This window comes from Staurois parvus, unplaced genomic scaffold (assembly GCF_062004578.1).
Source record: "Staurois parvus isolate SC_StPar_1 unplaced genomic scaffold, SC_StPar_1.0 ptg000015l, whole genome shotgun sequence".
NCBI lineage: Eukaryota > Metazoa > Chordata > Amphibia > Anura > Ranidae > Staurois > Staurois parvus.
In genome coordinates, this window is record NW_028317811.1 from 6,329,063 (window position 1) to 6,354,072 (window position 25,010).

Below are 25,010 nucleotides of genomic sequence, written 5' to 3' on the forward strand. Positions count from 1 at the left end.
CATCCCAGCAAGGCTGCTGACAGAGATTTATGTTAAGACTTCAGTCCACGCTCCACTTTAGAGTCCTCCGGTGGGCTTATTAGATAAGAAATGAAAAAGTAGGATCCGACTTTGAATGAGGACCTGCTGACATCAGTAAATGTAATCACAAGAGAATGATATTTTATTCTGTCCTTTCTCCTCATTCTACATTCTTATCAGACACCTGCTTGACATATAAGGAAAAGAAGTTGGTATTAACAAGGCAGGGGGCTCACACCTTTGCAGCCCTCTTGTTAAATGCCTAATACGTTAGGCTGATACAATTTAAAAGAAGAATTTTTTTTGGCTAGGTAAAAATGCGAAGAAAATGTTTCACTCATCCAAATTATCTAACACTGTATTTACATTCCTTGAAAAGAAAACCAGCTAACATACTGTAGGAGATTTCCATTGTATTTTTTGTTTTGTTTTTTTTAGCTCCCTGCATTAGTTGGCCTGCTAGATTAAATTTAGTTCTTGGCTGCACTGTAGCCAGTGGAGCAGTGATCTGTCGTTTTTGTCTGATCGGGGCTTCCTGGGCTGGGTATTTGATTTCTCCCACCTGCCTCTCGAAGAAGTTTCCAGAATATAGGGTAGGGAGAGTCAAGTGTCTAGTATGAATGTTCATCATGACCCAGGCAATCCCTAATAGAAGGTGTCCAGAAGGTGGTTGGGGAGGTGATAAATATTTGTGAGGCATTTCCAGAGAGCTCTTTCCTCTTCTGGGAAGATTCCAGTTCTCCTTGGGCCCCTGCCCCCAGGAGGCAGCTACATTGAGACAAGAATTGCAGTCTGGGCTTCAGCAGGAGCTGGGTTGAGGGCCTGGAGGAGATAGATAATGGATTTTTGCTGTTGGGCACTGTTCTGAAATCCTGGTCTGGAGAAGGATCTTTAACCACTTCAATTCTGGACACTTTAACCCCCTTCCTGCCCAGGCCAATTTTCAGCTTTCAGCACTGTCGCACTTTGAATGGCAATTGCGTGGTCATTCAACACAGTACCCATATGAATTTTTTATACTTTTTCACACAAATATAGATTTATTTTGGTGGTATTTAATCACCACTGTGTTTTTTATTTTTTGCGCTATAAACAAAAACATTTTGAAAAAAAAATTGTGTTTTTCTCTGTTTCTGTTATAACATTTTGCAAATAAATAATCTTCAAAAATGTAGGCCAAAATGTATGCTGCTACATTTCTTTGGTGAAAATAACCCAAATCAGTGTTTATTATTTAGTCTGTTGGAAAATTATAGAGTCTACAAATTATGGTATATATCTGAAAATAGATCAGTTCTGATGTACCCATGGCTTATCTCATTTCTTGAGGGCCAAAGGACAGGACAGTGCAAATACCCCCCCAAATTACCGCTTTTCGGAAAGTAGACAGTCTGAGGTATTCAGTAAGAGGCATGGTGAGTTTTTTGAAGTTGTAATTTTTTTTCATAATTTTGAAGAAATTAAATTTTGTTTTTCACCAGTGCAGCACAGCATCATCATATAAGTGGTGTGGTGGTGATCAGGGACACTGACTAGTGACAGTATGTAAAAAAAAAAATATATATATATTTTTTTTTATTACATTTCTTTTACTCCTGTGACCAGAGCAATACAATGTTGCCATAGTTACATTGTACTACTCTGGACAAGTGATCAGGATTTTTTTTTTTTCACTGGTATACAACTATTTTTACTAAATGAAACTGGATTACTGTTGAGATCAGCTGTGATTGGCCACAGCTGATCACATGGTACAGATGGGCTGTGATTGGCCCTGTCTGTACCATGTGAACACTGTGACCAATCACAGCTAGTAACACAATTGTAAGCGATTAATGGCATGAAAGGAAGCCATTCATTGTTTACAACTGTCATTTGATCTGCTGTGATTGGTCACAGCGATTACATGGTACCAGCAGTGGTCTGGTGCAGTGATCAGTAATCAGCTGTGTTCAATGGACACAGCCAGTGACAGATCATGCCGGAGCACAGCTCATGGGGCACACATGAGGTGCGATCCTGTGGGGATGTCATATGACATCTTCCCAGGATAATAGGGACCCCACTCGGCCGTCATGTTACAATAGGTTGGGTGGGAAGGAGTTAATTGCCCTCACAGAGGATCTACTTGTGGAGGCTGGGTGGCACACAGTTCCTGAGACAGTGTAAGTAAGACCTTTTGGGGACTTTTATGTATGCCTGCAACTATAAGGATTTGTGTTAGAAGTTTGTCCTCTAATTGTAGTGTAAAAAAAAGACAAGAGACAGTCTTTGACATAAAAAATAAAATAAAAATGTCCCCTGACGTAGATCCAATGTCAATCATGATGCCCACTGCCACCACTGACCTGAAAAAAGACCCTCAACACTGGCTCCTGCTGTGTGACAGCTGCACCGCGATGACAGTTCTCAAATAGGATGATGACATCACAAGGGGGCGGGATCACCCCTGCCCCCTTGTAACATCACCATGCCCTGTGGTCAGGTGTAATGCTTTGGCCAATCACAATGCACTGTCAGGGCGCAGTGCATTGTGGGGTGCAGCGGGCGAACAGCCTGCCAAACGCCCTTACCATCTGTGTGTTCACCAAACACATGAACGGCCCATGTTCGAGTCGAATTTAGGTTTGACCCGAACATGCAGCCCGTCATTACTACAATGATCACCACAATCTTCCAGGTCCTGTGCCAAGGAAATGCCCCACCGCAAATTGACCACAGGGGATCACCTGTTCAGCACTGATGCCATTCACAAAATGTCTTGAATTTTGTCAGTGAAATCAAAGCATTCTTTGATTGGACAAGGTGGAGAGGATGGGCAATGGCATCAATGTAAGTATGCAATACAGATCATACCTGAAGCGATATATTACATTTTTAGGGGTTTAATTCCACTTTAAAAATCAGGGATTTGCCTATAAGCAGAATCCCTTCATACAGTATTTATCAGTTATTACTACTACAGCCGTTACCGCAACTACTGGCCAGAAAGGGTTGCTTTAAATATATGAAAGTTGTTTTTTTTCACAAACTTTTCTCAGATGTCAGTGTTTTTTTATTGCTGTTTTTATAAAAGTGAAAATATTCTGTTTGATTTATTGGTTCTAGATTGTAAGCTCCAAGGAGCAGGACCCTCCTAACCCTCTTGTATTGAACTGTATTGTTGCTGTACTGTCTCCCTTTATATTGTAAAGCACTGAGCAAATTGTTGGCACTTTATAAATCCTGTATAATAATAATAATAAATATAATAATAATAATAATAATTTTAGCTAGAAGTCAGTTGAAAAGATGCTGAAGAATCTTCGTCCTGGGAAAATAAAACAGGTTGATTTTCAGGAATGCATGGGTTAAAACATTACAGTGTGCACACAAGTCAGCAGCAGGGGGAGGGGACCTGACCTTGGCTAATCTGCATATGAGGAAGCCTGGGTGCTGCATTCAAGGCTGTGCAGGCTGCTAGCTTCCACTGTGTTGACATTTATTTTTTCCTGTTGCAGTCAGAAAGCTAAAATCAAAGCACTATGGTTAAAGAAAAGATTACTGAACTAACAGTCACCGACGTCCGGTTCCCGACTTCTCTGGGTCACCACGGCTCTGATGCTATGGTAAGAATAAGAAACCGTTTGCACTTTGAACTGATTTAAGCCAGTTATGTCCCTGCCACTTCTTCATTGGGCTTTCTGTTGCCTTTTTGTATAGCTCACTTCAGTTTTGGTGTCGTAGCAAATTATTATTATTATTATTATTATAATTCAGGATTTATAGAGCACCAACAGTTTTAAAGTATAAAACTTTGTCTAGCCAGTTGACATAAGGATAAATAATAGGCTCAAATACATGATTATATGTATTACTTTATTTTATTTATTACAGGTACCAGGGGCAGACTGACAACTCATGGGGTCCCCGTGCAATAGAGGATCATGGGACCCCCGTGTCCTTGCCCACACCCAAAAAAGCCTATGAAAAAGCCAATAAAAGGTACCAGGGGCATATCATGGGGCCCCATACTGACCACGGGCCCTCGGGCAGTGCCGGAGTGCTTGAATGGTCAGTACACCCCTGACAGGTACTTATATATTAGTGATTGGCTGACAAGCAAACCTGCATCAACACATTTGTATAGCTGAATACAGGGGCGGACTGACCATTTGGAAACTCGGGTCAGTAGGGGGCCCCATATGATACCCCTGGTATCTTTGTCATAGGCTTTTTTGAGTTTGGGCAAGGACACAGGGGCCCCATGATCCCCTATTGCCCGGGGGCCCCATGAGTTGTCAGTCCGCCCCTGGCTGAATATTTATTCTCATGTCTCCTCTAGATTTGGGCACAGTGCTAAATGACACAATTTGCCCAATACTGGAACACCACTTGATCTATTAGCAGTTCTTGTTGGGAACAGTCTTTGAGCACACATATATTATTATTATTATTATTATACAGAATTTATATAGCGCCAACAGTTTGCGCAGCACTTTACAAGGTAAGACATGAAGGTAGATATTACGGTTACAATACAATTTGGTACAAGAGGAAACAGAGGGCCTTGCTCGTTAGAGCTTACAATCTACATTTGTTCCTCTCATTGCATCCTGCAACATTATATTTATTTATTTAAGGTACTTCTATAGTGCTGTCATTTTACACAGTGCTTAACTTATATATTGTACATTCACATCAGTCCCTAACCCTCAAGGGGCATACAATCTAAGGTCCCTAACTTACATTTATACATACACATGCTAGGGCCAATTTTAGACAAGAGCCAATTGACCTACCAGCATGTCTTTGGAGTGTGGGAGGAAACTGGAGTACCGGAAGGAAACCCACGCAAGCACAGGAGAACATGCAAACTCCAGGCAGATGGTGCTGTGATTGGGATTTGAACCAGTGACCCTAGTAGTGCCAGGTGGAAATGCTAACCATTTAGCGACTGTGTTACATATTCATAAAGTGGAAGTAAACTTCTTTTTGCATTTTTTACATACAGGTAAGCCTTTAACCCCTTGACGCCGACTTCACACAAATATGCGGCCTCACTTAACTGGGTTTTTTCTGTGGGGGCCGCATATTTGCGTACCTGTCTTTGTGCTGGGAGCACAGCACACTCCCAGCACAAAGACCAGGGTGTCACTGAGAGCCCAAGGTCCCGTTCTAATGATCGGGACTTGGGACTCCCGGTTCCAGGTCACATGATCGCACTGTACAGCCCAGCCCCCTTGTTTTTTTCCTCTCTCTATGAATGTAGGAAACAGATATATTGTATCTCTCTAACTCCTGGCACGGAGGGAAAAAAAAAAAAAAAAAGATAAAAAATATGAAAAAATAAAGAAAAAATACCTAGATCAAGATTTGGTCTAGTTCAGTGCCAGGGTAAGTGTTTGGGTCAAGGTCAGGTCAAAGGTCAGGTTTAAAAAAAAAATTGGTATTAGACTCAGTTTTTGTCAGTGTCAGTGTGTTTTAGGTAAACAAAAAAGAAAATGCGCACTATTGTTTCTGGGCTGTACTACGGGTACAAACAACATACATATATATGGTATCGCTGCGATCGTCAAGAGCTGGAACATTTATTTTGGGTTGTTCTTTGGTGGTAGGTTATAGAAACACACAGCTAAATTTAAAAAAATTATTTTTTTTTTTACTATTTTGGGCCAGTTTTCCTTTGATGATAAAAAAAATCAGGAGATATCCATTACAATTTACCACCAAATAAAAGCCCAATCCTGAAAAAAACACAGTATAATTCACCTGGATGCAGAAAGTAGTTGGATGATATGTACGGTTTTACTAACACATGTCAACGTTGCAAAATTGTGCTTAGGCATTTAGATTTGTTTTACCCTTAGGCATGATGGGGTTAATAATGCTTACCTGTAGGTACAGTGAATATCTCTTAAACATGCACCAATTAGGAGGTATTTACTCTAGAAGCGCCAGTGATATCACCAGCACATGTGCACTGTGCTCTCAATGAACGGCATACTGTCCATTGAGAGAGCCATGCCGTGGCCCAAAACTCCCTTTGCAACATCGCAACCCAGCCGATCAGATGGCCACAACCCACGAACCCGGAAGGAGGACAAGCTGAAGATGGAAGCCTCTGGGAGCCGTGATAGCACTCTGCTGGAGGGCTTCATTTTCAGGTAAGTCATTCATAATGTACTAGTATGCTCTCCATACTAGCACATTATACTCTTAGCTTGCAGGGAGAAGATGTTTTAGAAATGTTTTTCGCAGTTACTACTGCTTAAATCAGCAATTTTCAAAATGTACCCATAGCAGCAGAGTGTTGTACTCCATCGATAGAAGCATGCTAATGTAGAGTTAGGTTTATAAAAACAGCAAGTATTAAAGATAACTCAGGTCTCTTCTTCAGACCTGGGGTGTCTTAAAAGTCCAACTCCAATTTTTTTAGAGGAACAACACAAATTTGATATTTTTCTTCTTGTTTTGATTTGGAATAGAATGTGTAGTGTTCCCAATGCATTTGTGTGTATGGAAATAAAAGCTATTAGAAGGATTTTGAGCTTTATTCACTTTCAACACACTGCTACACAACACAACTGTATTTGAGGAATGGTATAGTTGATTTTAGTGCAGAGCCTGAACTTTATTGCTAATCAGACAAAATACAACCCTTTTCATTCTTAACTCCCACTACCTGATCGGTGGAATGAAAAAAACATATCTAAAACTATTTTTCCTGCCTAAATCCAAGGTCACATGATTTTTGGGTCCCAGAAGTGGCAGGGTACTCTCGGGATCCAAAAGAGGAGTTAGTCATTGTGAGGGATGGTAGGGGACATTCACATCTGGATCAGTAGTCCCCACAGCAGAAAATGGCATTGAGGGTCATGGATAGTGGACTTTCTTGGGAGGTAGGGTTGAGACATTTTAGTTGTTGCTTGGTGCTTTAAACACTTAATTTTACTGGCTGAACTGCATAAGATTAAGACTGCATAAGATAAAACAAAGATATATATAAAACAAAGATATATAGTACTTATTTTTAGCAATGTAACCTGACAACAGAATGGTATTGCAATAATCCCAGAATAGCCTTGTGCCCTGAAACCCAGGTGGGAGCATTCTATTATGCAAATACCAGCTGCATCCAAGAAGTTTGGGCATTTGGTCTGGTAAGTAAAGCCACCTATTCCAATGACAAGCTAGTAAGGAGGCTTGAAATAAGGAAAGATTAGGCCAAAGAGCCAACTCTTAAGTAGGTTTGAAAATAGTGTCCAAGTTTCATGGTTCACAAGGCATCCTAAAAGATGATGAATGAAGTTTGGCCAGGCATCAATAACCATAAGTCGAGGTTGAATTTACCAATATTTTTTCCTGGTTCATTAACAATCTGTAAAAAAACATACAATGATGTTCAAGGTTTGGATGGTTACAAAAAGCAACTAAGGTATATAAATTACACGGCCTATCTCTGTATCCATAATCAAAGCCTGCTGCAGCGATGATGCTTACATATTGGTCCTCTTCTCACTCAGTGCCAATGCTGTGCTCAAGGATAAATGGTATAAAGGGTTCAGTTCCATTTGTAGTTTCATTGAAAGTTAACTGAAGAATGATGAGTGCCCCACTGGAGCTCTCACAGACTGAGAGGCCAGCCTTTGTGGAAAATACCAAAATATTCAGATTGTCAGTCTGAGCTTGCAAATGTCCACCTACCATCATATGAACTAAATGAACCTCAACATCATAAGATAGACTTATGGTATTTTCTTGGGCCCTTTCAAAATTGCACAACTAAGTTACTCTCTGTGAATTTCTTAAAATTCTGTTTGCAAAAACTACCTTTGCCTTTCACAGTGACTAAATGTTGAAGAGACTTGATATTGAACTTTGACCTTACATTGCTTGTAGAAAGTAATAATTCACTATCCTACCCCTAGGCATTTTTTACTCCTAAGAAAATATCAGTTATCTTGTTAGGTGGACCATTAAAGCCGTATGCACATTCTTTCTGCTACAACATAAAAATAAAATAATCTTCTATACAAACAAACCATGTTTTTAGCAGCTAACAAAACTATTTTGGTTTGTACAAGGACATTGTAGAGATCCAAATAATGCTATCAGAAATGCGCAATGTTCATTCTAGGTTACACAACAACCAGAATGGTATATTTTAAAATCTTTTGTTGAAATCTTTTCCAGATTTACAGTCAGTTGGTCAACTATTACACAATTAATGGATATACTGTATTATGCACTTCTCTTTCGTGCGTGATAATCCTGTGAAAACTCCAATTCCTGTCTAGTTTGCCAACAGTCAAAAGTCAAGTTATCTCTGTCCTTCCTTTTGTTATCTTCCATCCTACATGGCCATACCAACCAACCAGGTCTTTACATGCCAACAAGTTTTCTGTGTAGACCTAACAAAAAGTTGTTCACTGCAGCACTCCAATCTGTAATGCATATCACTCTTCTCGTGTCTCATGTGAGCCTGGTAAAAGTTTCCCTAGGAAAAAGTTGAACTGTAACTCCTTGGAGCAGCCGTAGAATTTAGAATGGACAATGATAGTATTTAGGATGGGTAGATGTTTTAGATGTCAGTTTTCAAGCCTACCAGGATCACCATGATTTGGGCAGTGTGGAGTAGCAGTATACCTATAGTTAAACAAATCATTCCTGGGTGGAGGCCTCCTTGCATAGGGAATTACAGGTTCAAAATGTATTCAACATTTGGGAATTGTTCACTCAAACCGTGCTCGTAGAAATTCAACAATCTATAAGGCAATGCTTTCAATATTCTCAATGATATCTCATCATGCTCTTAACCAATGATCCTCTAATTGACATTCCACCTCCCTCTTAATTTGAATTGCACTTATCAATCTACAAATTGAGGCCTCCCCCTCTTCCCTTTACTTGCTACCTAGTAGTCTGACCGCCATTCATTCAAATGTTTCTAAATATACCTTATTAGACCCAGCACTGTTAGGCCTCTCCCATCTTATACTAACATACTGTATATTGTCTTTCTTGATTTGACTTGCTGGCCAAATGTTGTGGTCATTGTTCTTGCTAATGGCATTCTCACAATAAAAAAAAAAAGCCATCCTCTTTTTTGCAGGAGATGCAAATAGATTGGGACCTGCTTGCATAGAACAGCAAACCAAAAGGTCTCTGTGTTTAATAAGCCATTGCCAGTGAAGACAAGGGGAGGGGAAGTCTCTTGAAGTGGACATGTGTCCAAAACAAAGCTGTCAGTTGAGATATCCTCTGACGTTTTAGAAGAATTCCTCTATCTTTCTGTCATGTAACCAGGACAAGAAGTGATCGGAAATATTAACAACATGGTCACCCACAAAATAAAAACCAGAATTAATTAATTAATTTTTTTTTCTCTACTGGACCACAAGCAAACAGATTACTTGTCTGGAGTTTTACATTCAATTTTGAACATTACATTTTATGCTAAACATTTGAAGAAATATACCTAGTAACTAAACCAAATTTTTCTCATTTCATATAGAGTGAGTAAAAACCTCTGTAAGGATTTAATTGCTGTCTGTGTCTCCGTTAGGGAGATTCACCCTCTCTATTTGTCTTGTTGGCCAATGTCAGTAGGGCTAAAGGTGAGGAAAATCCAAAATTCTGAGTTCCAACTACAAATGCCCAAGAGAATATTTCCTTTGAAGCTGAACTCCGGAAAACTAAAAAGACCTCCCTTGCAGTGGAGCTACACCCACACTGCAGCAGTTAACTGATCAATTATGCCTAGGGGACCATGAAAAAGCAATTTCACTTACTTGATCCTATACTCCTGCAGGCCGAACTGCTAGACAGGTTCCTTCAGCCTCTCAACCCCTGTGCTCTGACAGTCTCAGTCTAAGGTTATCTGACATCAAGACCGATACAGAGCCCATAGTTCTGCACTGCTAAAGCTGGAGAGTGCAAAATTAGGCTCACTTCTGCATAGAAACCAATCTGCTTCTAACCTCAGTATGTTCAATTAAGCTTTTGCAATAAAACCCGGAAGCTGATTGGTTTCTATGCAGAAGCGAGCTTAATTTTGCGCTCTTTAGCTTTAGTAAATAAATCCCATAGGGCACCATTTACAAAAACTGGAGAGTGCAAATCTGGTGCAGTTCTGCATAGAAACCAATCAGATTCCAGATTTTCTTGCCAAAGCCTAATTGAACAAGCTAAAGTTAGAATCAGATTGGTTACTATTAATCTCCCCAGAGGGACAGTTCACTACTAGAGTGGAGGGGAGCACCATTTCCTGGGGGTGCAGAGGATCAGGGAAGTAAAAGTGTATCCCGTGTGGGTGAAGGTTTCTGGAATTCAGATTTAATTTATAGATATTTCCTCTTACTTTTGTGCTTCCAAGAGAGGAAGTGAATAAAATATGCTCAGCAGGGGACAGCCAGCAAAAAAATCTTCACATGGATTTGAACAATTTCATGCTCTCTCCAAAACTAAACTTTAACGTAAAGAAAATTATTAATATACTGTATATGTGTGAGTGTTTATTTAGAATGTAACACTTTCGGTGTATCTTCCCTTTTGCCTACAACACAGCACACAGACCCTGACTACTCTGCAGCATATGTGATTCTAGAAACAGATGCATCGGATGGTATAAAAGGATATGGCTTAACCTTTACTTTGGGCAGAGGCACAGAAGTTGGTAAGCAATTATTTTCTTTTTAGCAGACATGTTGAACTTCTCATTTTTGCTTTCAAGAATAAGAGATACATTAGGGAAGTATGACACTGAGTATGTTGTAATCAGTCTGGATGTGTTCACTTTTACACCAAAAGAGGTTTTTCTTTTTAGAAAATAACAGGAACCAATGCTTAAAGACAATCCATCGCCTATACAAGAGCATTTGCTTGCCCCACACTGTTTGGATGGAAGACTAACTAAACCCAACCATTTATTAAGTTTTATATAGAGTGGAGAAGGATTAAAACCCGTTTCAGGTGTGTTCCTACCTTATTTCCTGTCCTAGTGACACTGTCACATTCTGATGTACAGGGTGTCACATGTAATGATAGTAAATGGAAGCCTCCAATAGAGGCATGGAAAGAACTGCAAAATGCTCTAATCATTTTATACTTTGCTAAAAAATTAAAAAAACTCGCCACTATGCTGCAGCTGTCCCATACTGGCTTTAAGAGAACTGTCTTAGGAGCAGAGAGCAGTGGCAGTCAGCCCTCTCTGCTTTGTCCCACCAGTGCTCACTGAAGCACCAGGCAGGAGATGGGGGCGGGTGCAGCTGGCTTCAGCTCTAAGCTGTGCATTGAGAGTCAGGGCCAGCTGTCAACGAGGCACATGGGTGGATCCCAACAATATGGTCGGGATCCTTCCAGAGCATGGAGCAGCTGTGTGATGTTGGCTGATAATGGGTTACAACCCTCTATCAGCTAAGTCTGGGACACAGGGGAGCAAAAGTAAGTACCCCCTAAGAGAAGCATGGCCAAAAAAGCATGGAGGTGGTGTGTCTCTTCCCTCAGCTCTACGAGCTCTTTGCATTGAGCTCTGCAGTGTTTAATTTCAGGTTTCCGACCCCTTTTTTTTTCTGAACTTTCTGACAAGCTTTATAAATTCTGGACTTTGAATGGATGTAGAGAAGACTGCAGATAAACAGGATCAACATATATAGGAGGATTTGTTTCAGCTCTGTGTATCACCTGAGGCCAGTCACTTCACTGGGTATATGTAAGGGTTTACAACCACTTTAATTGACTATTGATGTTTTTGTTACAATGTAATAATACATTTACTCTTGGTGTTACAATATAAAAGTTGTGGGTAGCGTTCAAGCACTCCTTTGAAAAAGTCTAAAACTGTGATGTTATACAGCTGATTGGATTTTTTATAGTTAATATCCACTGATTTTCCATGGCTGATTACATAACAATTGCAGCATGAAGTTAAATTCTCGTATTGATTTCTGCATGATCTCAGCTTGTTCTGACTCAAGTAAGGGCACGTTCACACTAAAACACACGCATTAGTGTGTGTTCCATTGACGTGTTTGAGATTTGACGTGTTTGAAATGTGCTGTGTAGTGTCTTTGAAAATGGTTTTAAAGGAATCTGATACCAGAAGAAATATGGGAGCTGCCATTACTGACTCTATCCAAGATTGTTAATTGTTAGGCAGACTCTAACTTCAGTAGTTTGTTACTAAGAGCAAGCATTAGGAAAGTAAGAATGAAATCAAACCTGATCTGAACGCTTTTTCTTGGTCTAAATGAGTCAGGTCTTCTCATCCAACATCCATACCTGATCTCACAAATTCTCTAATTTTTCTTACGGCTGAATGGACGCAGATTTATGCAGACACATGCCAAAATCTAGTAGAAAGCCTTTCCAGAAGAGTGAAACTGTTGCAGCAACAAGGAAGGGGGAAACTCCATATCAATGCCAATGATTTTCAAACGAGATGTCCAACAGGCTCATATAAGTGTATTGGTCAGGTGTCCATAAATATTTGGCCATATTAATACAGCATGATTCTATTTTTGATCCAAGATTTTAAAGGGAAAAATGTTATGTGCAGCTTTTCTATGGATAGCATACCCTTGTTAAATTGTCACTTGAACCATATACATCATTAACATGCTTGCAACACAACATTGAATCTTTTTTTTTCAGGAGCCCTGTATATGACTAAGTGTACATGCTACTGTATTTGTTTCCCTATTTATATATGTATACCCATCATGCATTATGGACACGCTTGAGTTGAGCATTTCTTTAGGTTGTACTAGGTGGTGCCATTTTTCTTTCCAGATATACTCTGTTTCATCTTACAGATTAGTAAAAATTGCCTTTTGTTTGACAACAAAAACTGCCTAACATAAGTAGAATATCTTATGGTTGAATAAACCTATATTTTCTGGGGTTACTAAATTATGCTAAACCAATGTAACTTACGTATAATAAATACATCTCATCAGAAACCAGCCATTTAGCCCAGTGATATTTTATTCTAATATGTCTGCTAATACTATTTTTCTGGGATTGCCAAGGTCAGTGATTGTACAAAATCTTTATTATTCTCCATAAACGTTATTGCACTTGCAACAACATGGTTAAATACCATTTGAGATACTATTTTTGTTTGCATGAGCTGTTAAATTTTCAAGATAAGCTTTTGGAGTGTATCCCCTTCTTGCCGATTCAAGCAGTGCTGATACAATTTGAGGCCTGTTTACCAAAAATCCATTGGACAAATGTTACAAGCATTCACCTATCCTTGAATTCTGGCCATCATTTTCTTGATACAGTGATTTCCCGTAATCATCTGCTCCATGTAGTGGCCATAATACGGGATTTTTCCTTAAATACTTCAATCAGATAAAATACTGCATTATGACTGCTAGATGGAGCTGACGATCATAGATCACTGTATTAGGAAAAATATGTCCAGAATTCATTAGAGATGGGCAAATACTTTTCACATTCATCCAACGTACCTTTTACAAATAGACATTTGTATATCACAGACCGTACTGAACTGTGCAGTTAACAGGTGCAATCTATAAAAACCATGACAGCTGCAATACAACTGCAATGTATAGAGGTTTCATTGTAATAACAAACAACCACTTATTCTATAATAACAGCTAAATGCCTTGACATAATAAATCATATGCTATTTTGCAGTGGTGTGCGCTGTGAAAGCTCTTTCAAGACATGTGGTGGGAAGAGCATTTGAAGACATTGTCAACAATTTCAGAGGGTTCTACAGGGAACTAAGCAGCGATGGGCAACTGCGATGGGTATGGTGAACCTTGACAGCTTTTTTTCTGTCTTCCTGGTTTAAAATGTTTAGAAAAATAACTTCTTTGGAAAATCATACATACTGTAAGTATATTCAATGACTTATGTAGGTTTAGGCTTCTGGAAGCAGGCAGTCAGATAAACACATATTATGAATTGTGTTGCAAGCCAAAGAATTTGTAGGTCTAATCAGCCAATCCTGTAACTACAGAACATGCTCCCCTCTTCTCATCTCCATAGCACAAATGTTAGGTGTTCTCCAAAAGGTAGAACTCAGGCAGAGAATTTCAGTACAGCAGAGGCCACAGAGAGAGTGCTCAGCTCAGTAGGCACTCACTAGATTTGTGACAGAATTAACAGGTATTGTCATGCACTTTCAGCATTTCTAAACATAGAGAAATGTCTATGTATTGCAGAGCTACACTGAATGTTTTTTTTTTCCTTTGTTTATTTTGCTGAAACATACACTTGTACACATTTCACTCAGACATACTGACACGTGATATTGTAGGTAACTATTTTTTACCTCCAAAAGAATTGGTTTGAAAATTACAGATTTGACATTTCTAAAACCGCAAAGGCAGCAATTACCTCTTTTTATAGCTACACAAAGCATGAGAAGAGAATTGGCAGGTTAGTTCTAGTAAATCTAAAGCCATTTTGTTTTTCATTTTGGATAGAGTAGGAAAGAGTTAAAATCCCAATCCAGTTCTTTTTTGCTGCCTCTGTCCTGTTGAGGAGATATCTTTCCACTTCCTGTCCTGGAGATGTAACAGGAAGTGGGTAGAAACCTCTAAAAAATTAGAGGAATTCACCCTTCAGGCAGCTGTCACTGGATTGGGTCTCCCCATTGGCAGATTTACCTTCACCTCTTATTCTGTTGACAACTCTAAAATGTTTTGATTTCTCAGCCCTTTCTGTCTCAGCGACAGTGATCGCATGGACAAAAAAGAGAAGCTGAATCTAATTACAGGAAAACAGACTGCAATTAAAGCAGAGGTTCAAATTATTCCCTACTCTATCTTTAGAGAATGCTTTGACTATATATACACCCTATAAACTTTGAACCACCTGTAACTATGGTAGCTAAAAAGACCATATAAGATATTAATATAATATTAGTAAATATGGTAAAAAAAAATAACTTGTAGTTGTCTTGTCTTACACTGCTCACCCCAAAAACCAGTAGACCCATTCAGGACCACAATTTTCAGGGGTTCAATACCTGATCCATTTTCCTAGATTATTGTGTAAAGACATTAGATCCCTATCTTAGCTCAGCAAGTGTCAATGATTCAGTAAGTATGGGGTTTCTGTAAGTGAAGTAGTGAGTCATAGGATATGATCAGAAACTTCATTAGCTGGGTTCTGCCTCCACAGCTCAGGCAAAAACCAGGCAAAATTTAATTGCAAACTTTTTTTTTTTGCTATTATCTCATAAGCTCATTAGTGTCATAATTAATACAATGATGTCATTGTACATAGATGGCATTAACATGAAAAGTAAATAATTACATAACCAATCACCAATCATGCTGATGAAGGTCTTAAACTGACAAAACACTAGTAACGTTTTATGAGAACGTTTGTATGGGAATTCGGGGAAAAAAATGTTTTATCTAAGCATTTGATCTTGTCATGACTGAGTCAACTAATTTCATCAGAAAGCCCTTAAACATTCATCCTTGAAAAGAATCCAAACCGCATTTAAAAAGGTTTCTTTTGTGCCTAGAACATGCATCACAAATCTGTTTTTTTTTCTAAATGTAAATCACATTCACAGTTTGAATTTTGTTTAAGAAAAAATGTACATCCTATGGTCAAAAGCAATTCTCAATTTGACCCCCACTAACTATTGGAAAATTGAACAAACATTCCATAAACTAGCATTTTCTAACAAAATTCTCCAGGTGTATGGCCAGCTTTATAATGATTCTGAAAGTCTTCAGTGATTATAGAGCTTGCATTTTCTTTAAAAGTGAATATAAATTCAGTCGTACATATGGATTTTTATTACAGGTGCTTATATAATGCCAGCAATTTATGCAGCGCTTTACATATACAGTTGTGTTCAAAATAATAGCAGTCAGACATCACTAACCTGATCAATCACTGTTTTTGGTAGAAATGATATTTCTACATGGCAAATAATTTACTACTAATTTACTAATTCTGAGGAAAATGGGTCGTTCCAGACATTGTTCAGAAGAACAGCGTACCTTGATTAAAAAATTGATTGAGAGGGAAATCGTATAAGAAGTGCAGAAAATGATAGGCTGCTCAGCTAAAATGATCGCAAATGCTTTAAAATGGCAACCAAAACCTGAAAGACGTGGAAGAAAGTGAAAAACTACCATTCAAATAGATAGAAGAATAGCCAAAATGGCAAGGACTCAGCCAACAATCAGCTCCAGGAAGATCAAAGAAGGTCTAAAGTTACCTGTGAGTACTGTTACAATTAGAAGACACCTATGTGAAGCCAAGCTATCTGCAAGAAGCCCCTGCAAAGTCCCACTGTTGAACAAAAGACGTGCTGAAGAGGTTACAATTTGCCAAAGAGCACATTGACTGGCCTAAAGAGAACATTTTGTGGACTGATGAAAGTAAGATTGTTCTTTTTGGGTCTAGTGGCCGGAGACAGTTTGTCAGACGACCCCCAAACACTGAATTCAAGCCACAGTACACTGTGAAGACAGTGAAGCATGGTTGCGCAAGCATCATAATATGGGGATGTTTCTCATACTACGGCTATTTATCGCATACCAGGGATCATGGATCAGTTTGAATACATCAGAATACTTGAAGAGGTCATGCTGCCTTATGCTGAAGAGGAAATGCCCTTGAAATGGGTGTTCCAACAAGACAACGACCCCAAACACACCAGTAAACGTGCAACATTTTGGTTCCAGACCAACAAGATTGACGTTATGGAGTGGCCAGCCCAATACCCGGATCTTAATCCAATAGAAAACTTGTGGGGTGACATAAAAAATGCAGTTTCTGAGGCAAAACCAAGAAATAGAGAAGAACTGTGGAATGTAGTCCAATCCTCCTGGGCTGGAATACCTGTTCACAGGTGCCAGAAGTTGGTTGACTCCATGCAACACAGATGTACAGCAGTTCTCAGAAACAGTGCTTATACAACTAAATATTAATTAAGTGATTCAAAGGAAAGCAAAATCTTCAAATATTTTTCAGTTTATATAGTGAATGTTTGAGTTTGTAAGGAAGAATACAAACACTGCTATTTTTTTGAACAGTCTAATATTCACTTTTCTTCAATTTGTTTAGAGGAACAACATAAATTTGATATATTTTTCTTCATGTTTTGATTTGGAATAGAATGTGTAGTGTTCCCAATGCATTTGTGTTTATGAAAATACAAGCTATTAGAAGGATTTTGAGCTTTAGTCACTTTTTTCAACACACTGCTATTATTTTGAACACAACTGTATATTGTACATTCACATCAGTCTTTGCCTTCAAGGAGCTTACAAGATAAGGTCCCTAAGTCACATTCATACATGCACATACTAGGGCTAAGTTAACATACTAGCATGTCTTTGGAGTGTGGGAGGAAACCCACAGAGGCATGGGGAGAAAATGCAAACTCCAGGCAGGTCGTGCCGTGGTTGGGATTTGAACCAACTACCCTAGTGCTGCTCAGTGGAAGTGCTAACCACTTAGCCACTGTGTGAATGCTGTAACACAGAGGTGTCAAACTGGTGGCCCTCCAGCTGTTGCGAAACTACAAGTCCCATCATACCTTTTGCCTTTGGGAGATATGCTTGTAATTGTCAGCCTTACAATGCCTCATGGGACTTGTAGTTTGGCAACAGCTGGAGGGCCGCCAGTTTGCGTAACTCTTCTTTCTACAATGCTAAGTTGCAACCATTAATTCTGAATCCATAAACACAAAGGTAAACTAAAAGAAAAAAATCCTTGGCCATTTTAAAAATACAGATAAATGTCTTGGCAGTATTTCTTTGATTGAATGTGGTAGGAAGTTAGGAATTCTAGCAGAGGAAAGCAATAGCAAAAATACCTAAGTGCCAAATACAATTACATTGTAGAACAATTCCAACCAGAAGCTTTTCCAGCAAAGAATATCATGAATCATAGTTATGATGCTATTGGGAGATTTAGCCACCCATATTTCATTGTATTGAACTTTTGTTCTAGGTAATTTAATAGGCTGAGTCATCTAAACTCTGACGTCCCTTTTTTTGGCTTTTCACAATTTAATTTTTTTTTCTAATTTATTTAGCAGTATGAGTGACAAGAGGCTTTTATAGGGTTTTGTAAATAAAACCTTTCCTCTGTATTATTAGGATGAATTCAGGTTTTGGTGTTGTGCATGCTAATAAATTTTTAATATGCTAAGTAAATACTTCAAATTATAGACAGCAGATGTGAAGTGCTCTGGACCCCTGCAAATTAGAACTAGGCAGCAGCTGAACAATAAAGTCGTTTCCCCACTTGTAGTAAAATGATATTCCAAATAGTTGAACAGTGTTTACCTAATGTTTAAAACCAGTGACCTGAACAGATATGCATGTAAGTATATATCTGGTGAAATTTCACCTTGTAGGCCAATGGTTGTTAAATGCACTTGCAGGCATGTATATCCAAACCTAATCTCTGCTGCTTTGTACATAGAGATTAACATTAGCTCCCTTCTACTGAGTGGCTATATTGAAGTTGTTCTATCAACATTTAACCAGCCATAGATGGTTTGAATCTTGGCCCTTTCAGCAGAGACTGGCCAAGATTCGATCCATCTTTGGGCAGGCTGATTGTACATTTTCTTTTATTTTTGTACATTTTGACTGGATCTCTACTTTAACATATATCTGATACTACATCCACTTCTTGGCTGTGAAAGTGGATCTAGTATCAGATATATGTTAAAGTGGAGATCCACTGAAAATTAAAAAAAATAAAAGGTACAATCAGCCTGCCCATAGAGGAATCGAATCTTGGCCTGTCTGTGCTGAAACGGCCAAGATTCAAACCAGCAGCAGGGAGCTAATGTTAATCTCTATGTACAAAGCAGCAGAGCTTCAGAGGTAATTGCTGTGATTTATCAACATGTTGTACAAGAACTATTCAGTGTATAAAGCAAATCCTACAGTCCCCTGACTGACAAACATAAGTCCACAACTCACTGCTTGTTGTGGTCAGTGTCTTGCAAGCCAGTCATACCAGGCTTCATCTGATTTGGGTCAGTTTGATTTACGAAGGGATCACAAGGTGAACTCAATACATATGTATGATAATTTGAAGGGTCTTTAATGATAAGGTGCTTGGTGTATAATTTTACTGGTCATGGTCCAGGATGTATCTTAGTCTACGCACCCAGTACCAATGTAAGCATTTTGGGAGGGAAGAAATGGGAGCCAGTTTAGTGTAAAGCTGGTTCCATGCAATGATCTTCCAGATCAACGAGTGTTGGAATGCTAGTAAGCTACCTTACAATACTGTATTTTATATCTTCCAGTTTATAATAGAATCTGCAACTCTGTTTTACTATATGGGCAACACAGACAGTTCTTTGTATAGGTAGTGATACTGTGATGAACAAATCCTTTAAAATGCCAGGCCTTGTATGTAATGTAGCTGCTGCAAAAAAGCATCTTTTTGGGTATAACTTTATTTTTTATTTTTGTCAGATTGGTCCTGAGAAGGGTGTAGTGCAGCTGGCAACTGCTGCCATACTTAATGCAGTATGGGACCTGTGGGCTAAAAAGGAAGGAAAGGTATTGTATGATTTTTTATAGATGTTCATGGCAATTTGCTTTATGCCTATACTACACAAATGTTGTGTTTTTTGTTTTTAATCTTGTGATAATGTGGTTAAAGGCTATGATCCTATTTATTCCAGGCACTTATATAGTGCTGTCAATTTACGCAGTGCTTTACATATACTATATTGCCAAAAGTATAGAGACGCCTGCCTTTACACGCACATGAACTTTAATGGCATCCTAGTCTTAGTCTTAGTCCGTAAAGTTCAATATTGAGTTGGCCCACCCTGTGCAGCTATAACAGCTTCAACTCTTCTGAGAAGGCTGTCCATAATGTTTAGGAGTGTGTCTATGGGAATCTTAGAACATTCTTCCAGAAGTGCATTTGTGAGGTCAGGCACTGATGTTGAACGAGAAAGCCTGGCTCGCAGTCTCTGCTCTAATTTATCCCAAAGGTGTTCTATCGGGTTGAGGTCAGGACTCTGTGCAGGCCAGTCAAGTTCCTCCACCCCAAACTCTCCCATCCATGTCTTTATGGACCTTGCTTTGTGCAGTGGTGTGCGGTCATGTTGAAACAGGAAGGGGCTGTCCCCAAAGTTGAGAACATGAAATTGTCCAAAATGTCTTGGTATGCTGATGCCTTAAGAGTTCCCTTCTCTGGAACTAAGGGGCGAAGCCCCACCCCTTAAAAACAACCCAACACCATAATCCCCCCTCCACCAAACTTTACACTTGACACAATGCAGTCAGGCAAGTACTGTTCTCCTGGCAACCGCCAAACCCAGACACGTCCATCGGATTGCGAAACAGAGAGAAGCAAGATTTGTCACTCCAGAGAACACGTCTCCACTGCTCTAGAGTTTAGTAGTGACGTGCTTTGGACCACTGCATCTGACACTTTGCATTGCACTTGGTGATGTAAGGCTTGGATGCAACTGCTTGGTCATGGAAACCCATTCCATGAAGCTCTCTACGCACTATTGTGCTAATCTAAACGAAGTTACGAAATCTTACACGAAGTTTGGAGGTCTTTAGCTATTGACTTGGCAGACAGTTGGCGACTGCATAATCACTGTATAAGTATGTACTTATACCTTACCCATAGGTGTTGAGCTTAATAAGCATGCAGGTATAGCTCCTAACTGAAAATCTGGTCCAAATGAGGACTTGTTTAGTCCTGTTGTAAATAATATGCGATGTTATTCAGCAGTTGAACACTGGAAGTAGGAAAAACATCCAGTACAAACAGGGCAACAAGTTCAATCATTAAAAGTGAAATCACAATATTGCCATTTAAACATCAACAAGCTAAGCTTGCTATAATATAAGTCCCAAACTTTGCTGGTTAGCTCACAGGTCTGTATTAGGGCTTTGAAAAATTGCACAGTAAAAGTGTTACTAAACCCACAACAGTAAAATCAGTCTGTATATGCAGTAAAGCTTTGTTGTACTCACTCTGGAACCTAAGGGGTTAATCCTCTGCATTGTGTAAAAAGGCTGTTTGATCCTTTCTTCTCTGTTCCTCCCCTTTTTCAAGCGACCACCACTTATCTTCAGACTGAACCGTAGGCATGCACATGTTCAGTTTGGTGTGTTTTGCTATAGAGGTTTTTTTCTTGGAAGCATGCATGGGATCAGCACAGGGCCAATCAGCACTGTCCAGACAGAGGTCAGGGAATTCCCATCCTCCTAGAACAGAAAGAAAACTCCTCCTACAAGCTTTAGCTGGTGCTGGGCTGGACACTGATAGAAGTCAAAAGACTGCTCTAACTGCTGATGAGAAAAGGTGTTTAGCAGTTTATATTTACTAAAATAATTGCACTTCCATGTTGTGTGTACTGTGGGAGACCAGATATAGTGGCTGCAGGATCCTGGGTTTAGTAACACTAACAAATTTAATTCCAAAACAACAAAGTGTTAATTGATGTACTGTCCTATTAAGATACTACACACAGAAAGAAACAGATGTGCGGTCCCTTAAGGGTAATCTACTTTGAGAAGCTCCCTGTCACATACCTGGTTGAGACCGAGCTGATGAAAGGGCTTTCTCTTACAGCTCCTGTCCTGTTTCTCCTGGAGGTGGTGACAGGGAATACCAAGACACAGAGTGGCACGGGTGCCTTATAGGAGATCCTTGCAAGAAGAACCTTGCAGCAGGTGCCAAGCACCAGACGACCTGATGAGCTGGCCAATGCAAAGACACAGCAGCAGGTGCAGAACTGCGGGCAAGCAGGCAGATGTAACATACTCTGGCAGATGCAGAGGCTCTGTAGTAGGTACAGAACAGCAGGCAGATGTAGGATACTTTAGCAAAGCCTTTTTCAACCAGGGTACCCAGGCACCCTGGGGTGCCTTGAGGTTTCTTCAGGGGTGCCTTGGCAAAATGTCTAAAAATTGCCCAAAACTTCTATACAAGCCAGCGGGTGGAACAGGTTTACACAAAGCCACAGGTTTTCATTGTGCACCATTATGACCTTCTAGCCACCGGCATCCTGACAACCAATGACATCATCAGTTGATAAGGAGGATATTAGCTGCCTACACAGCATCCTAGTTTGCTCTCCCCTGCCTCTCTCCATCAGTGTTGGGGTCACATTAGTTCAGCGATGGAGAAAAACTGAGAGAGAAGAGAAACACTGAAATACTAGTCAGTACCAGTGTGAAAAAGTGTATTTGCTTTGGAAGAATAAAAGACCTCTAATGTTGGATATCCTACATGTGTGGATGTTGCTGTGTTATATAAAACTATTAGAATAGTTTTTCATATTTTAGAATGGGGTGCCTCAAGATTGTCTATAATTTTAAAGGGTGCCTCAGGACTGTCCATAATTTGAAAGGGTGCCTTGACTGAAAAAAAGGTTGAAAAACACTGCTCTAGCAGATGGGAAGGCACTGTAGCAGGTACAGAACATTAGGCTGGCAAGCAGGCATGTGCAGGATCTCAGGTTGTCACACAGACAAGAGTCGATATCAGCCAGGCAAGAGAGGTGCAGCATCAGGAACCAAAACAGTCAGAGGCAGTTTGGTGTTGGTAGAGCAGGAAAGGTACCAAAATAGCAGGCAGAAGGCAGGGTCAGGTCACAAGCCAGAATCAGCAATGGGGTATCAGGAACAAGCATGGTCAAAACAAGGATCAGGTCACAAACGATAGCAGCTGACAACCACTCAGCAATCCTCCAGTCTCTGGAGCCACTTTAAATAGGCAAGCGGGCACCAAGTATTTGCACGTGTTTTACTCTAATGCGCGTGCACACCTGCAAAGGGAAGGGCGCGTGAGTTAGGGCATGTCTAGTTGTCACTCAAATTATTATGAGCATGCGCACATCTTCGCACACGACCATGCATACGTTTTCCCTGACACTCCCTTCCTAGATAGTTTATCCAGCAGACACTGCTGTAAAACAATTATTTATCCTTTGTATGTGGCTGAACAGTCTTTCCTTGACGATGTAATTCAGTTCTTTACACTATCTCCTGAAGAGATGAACAAATAGATGAAGATATGGCCATTTAATATTGCAACAGAGTTATGCAATTCTAGAAATCTGAGCGATAAGCAGTGAAGCACTAGAAAATTCTTTACAGAAACCCTGTGGCACTTACAATGCAGCAGCCAGCTCTCCCCAGTCCTCTTAGGCAAACAGAAGAAAGAGTTGGAATTCTCTCCAGCCTTCCTGTGTTGTCCCACAGGCACCAAACAAAAGAATCAGACTAAAGAATCCAAAGGATGTCTCCCTGAAGTTTCTTTCAGCTACCCTCTTCCAGAAAGGTGAAAATGTCTGTTTTGCATAGTGAAGCAATTGCATTGCACATCTACATAACAGGTAGCAAAGCAAATGTCCTTGAGTTTGCTACAAACACAATTAGTCTCTGAATATAATGAGTGAATGGAGAAAAGAGCAATAAATATATTAAAAACAATCTATTATTACTACATGTATAATTATTTGTGTTTTGTTTTTGTGTTCTAGCCCCTCTGGAAGTTGCTGGTTGACATGGTAAGGCTTTTTGCAGGGCCCAACTCCAGGTAAATTGTTAAATACAGTTTTTGTGGTTCTGTGCAGCCAGTGTTTTGATCTAGGTACTCCTGTCAGAATGCTTCTATGCAAAGGACTACAAGAGGCTGATAGCAAAACAAATTTAAGTATTTATGCTGATATATACAAATACAGTTAATAACCAGTATTGGGACAGATTCGTCCAGCGCCCAGGGCAAGGATCCAGAATTGCATCCCTTCCCCGACTGTTAGTACATGTCATAGAATAGGTATACCAACTTGAATCTATTCTTTGCCCCCTTGTTTGTCTGCACCCAGGGCAGCTGCCCCTCCTGCCCTCACTTGCCCCAGCCCTGTTAATAACTGTTAATGACTACCTAGCTAGATTGTATTTTAATATCTACCTTATTCTCTGGTTCTTGAAACATATACTTGGTCTAAAGCAGTGCAGCTGAATGTACAACGTGCAACAATTTAATTCCTGGAATGGACAAGTAATAACCCTATCAAACACCTCTGCATTTTTCAAAAGATCAGATAAAAATTGAAGATGAAACTCTTTCTGATCTTCTGTCAAGATTCGAGGCACCATCTTTGTGGAAATCTTTCTCATTCCCAAATTATCCGTTAGAATTTGCCATACTGTTTCCCTCTTCACGTTTAATTCTTCTGACATTAATTGCATCAATCTGAGGGCTCAAACTCTGTCCACATTTTTATTCGTCCTTTGCTTTTTTGGCTGCCCACTTCTTACATCATAATGAAAAACTTCCCGCCTCTCCTTAAACCACCAATGTCATTCAAAAACACTTGATTTCTTCATGGAATGTTCATAAGTCTGTTGTGACAGACCTAAAATTTCACTCACACTTTTGCCAATTTTCAGGCAAAATTTGATGTTAATCCCCTGCTCCAGAGTCCTGTCATTCATTTTCTGCCAAAAGCTGAATGCACACACACGTTATTTCTTCTACTACTCCATAAAGTCTGAATCACCTAGTCTGTGACCCAGGAGAGTGCAAGTTAGAACATGACAGAACACGGTCAAGTGCGAATGGCTGTGTGACTCCCCAAAATAGTACTACACCACGGGAATTCCAGAAATTAAATTGTTACACCTCGGATATAGCTTTACTGAGAATAGTGGCACTGTCTAAGGACCAGGGTGGAGCTCCAGAATGAGATGTTATATTATTATAGTCTTTTAGTCTGTTATATTTTAGTCTTAAAACAGACCTTCACAATCAAGAAAACAAACAAAAAAAATGAATAGCCCATTAAAGACAACATAAATTGCTTTTGCAACAATTCTCTCCTTCAATCCAGGAACTGTACACATCAGTACTTCTTTTTCACCACTATATGTCCCCAGTCTTCTAAGTTGAATGAGGGCCAGCAACATTCAACTCACTTCCTCTGAGCTCAGGTTGTCATTGACATACCCTAAAGGAGAAGTTACAATGATGAAATTGGATCTCTA

At 39.6% G+C, this 25,010-nt stretch overlaps 1 protein-coding gene across 1 annotated transcript in view; it reads left to right on the forward strand.

The window, feature by feature from the left end:
• Positions 1 to 3,448: 3,448 nt before the first annotated feature.
• LOC149473444 (mitochondrial enolase superfamily member 1) overlaps positions 3,449 to 25,010 on the forward strand; it is a 64,350-nt gene continuing 42,788 nt past the window's right edge. The window contains exons 1-5 of the mRNA XM_089678261.1: positions 3,449 to 3,629; positions 10,570 to 10,678; positions 13,669 to 13,784; positions 19,458 to 19,544; positions 23,504 to 23,530. Of these exons, the coding sequence (XP_089534387.1) occupies positions 3,546 to 3,629; positions 10,570 to 10,678; positions 13,669 to 13,784; positions 19,458 to 19,544; positions 23,504 to 23,530 (423 nt within the window). The 5' untranslated portion in view covers positions 3,449 to 3,545. The remainder of the gene's footprint in view (positions 3,630 to 10,569; positions 10,679 to 13,668; positions 13,785 to 19,457; positions 19,545 to 23,503; positions 23,531 to 25,010) is intronic.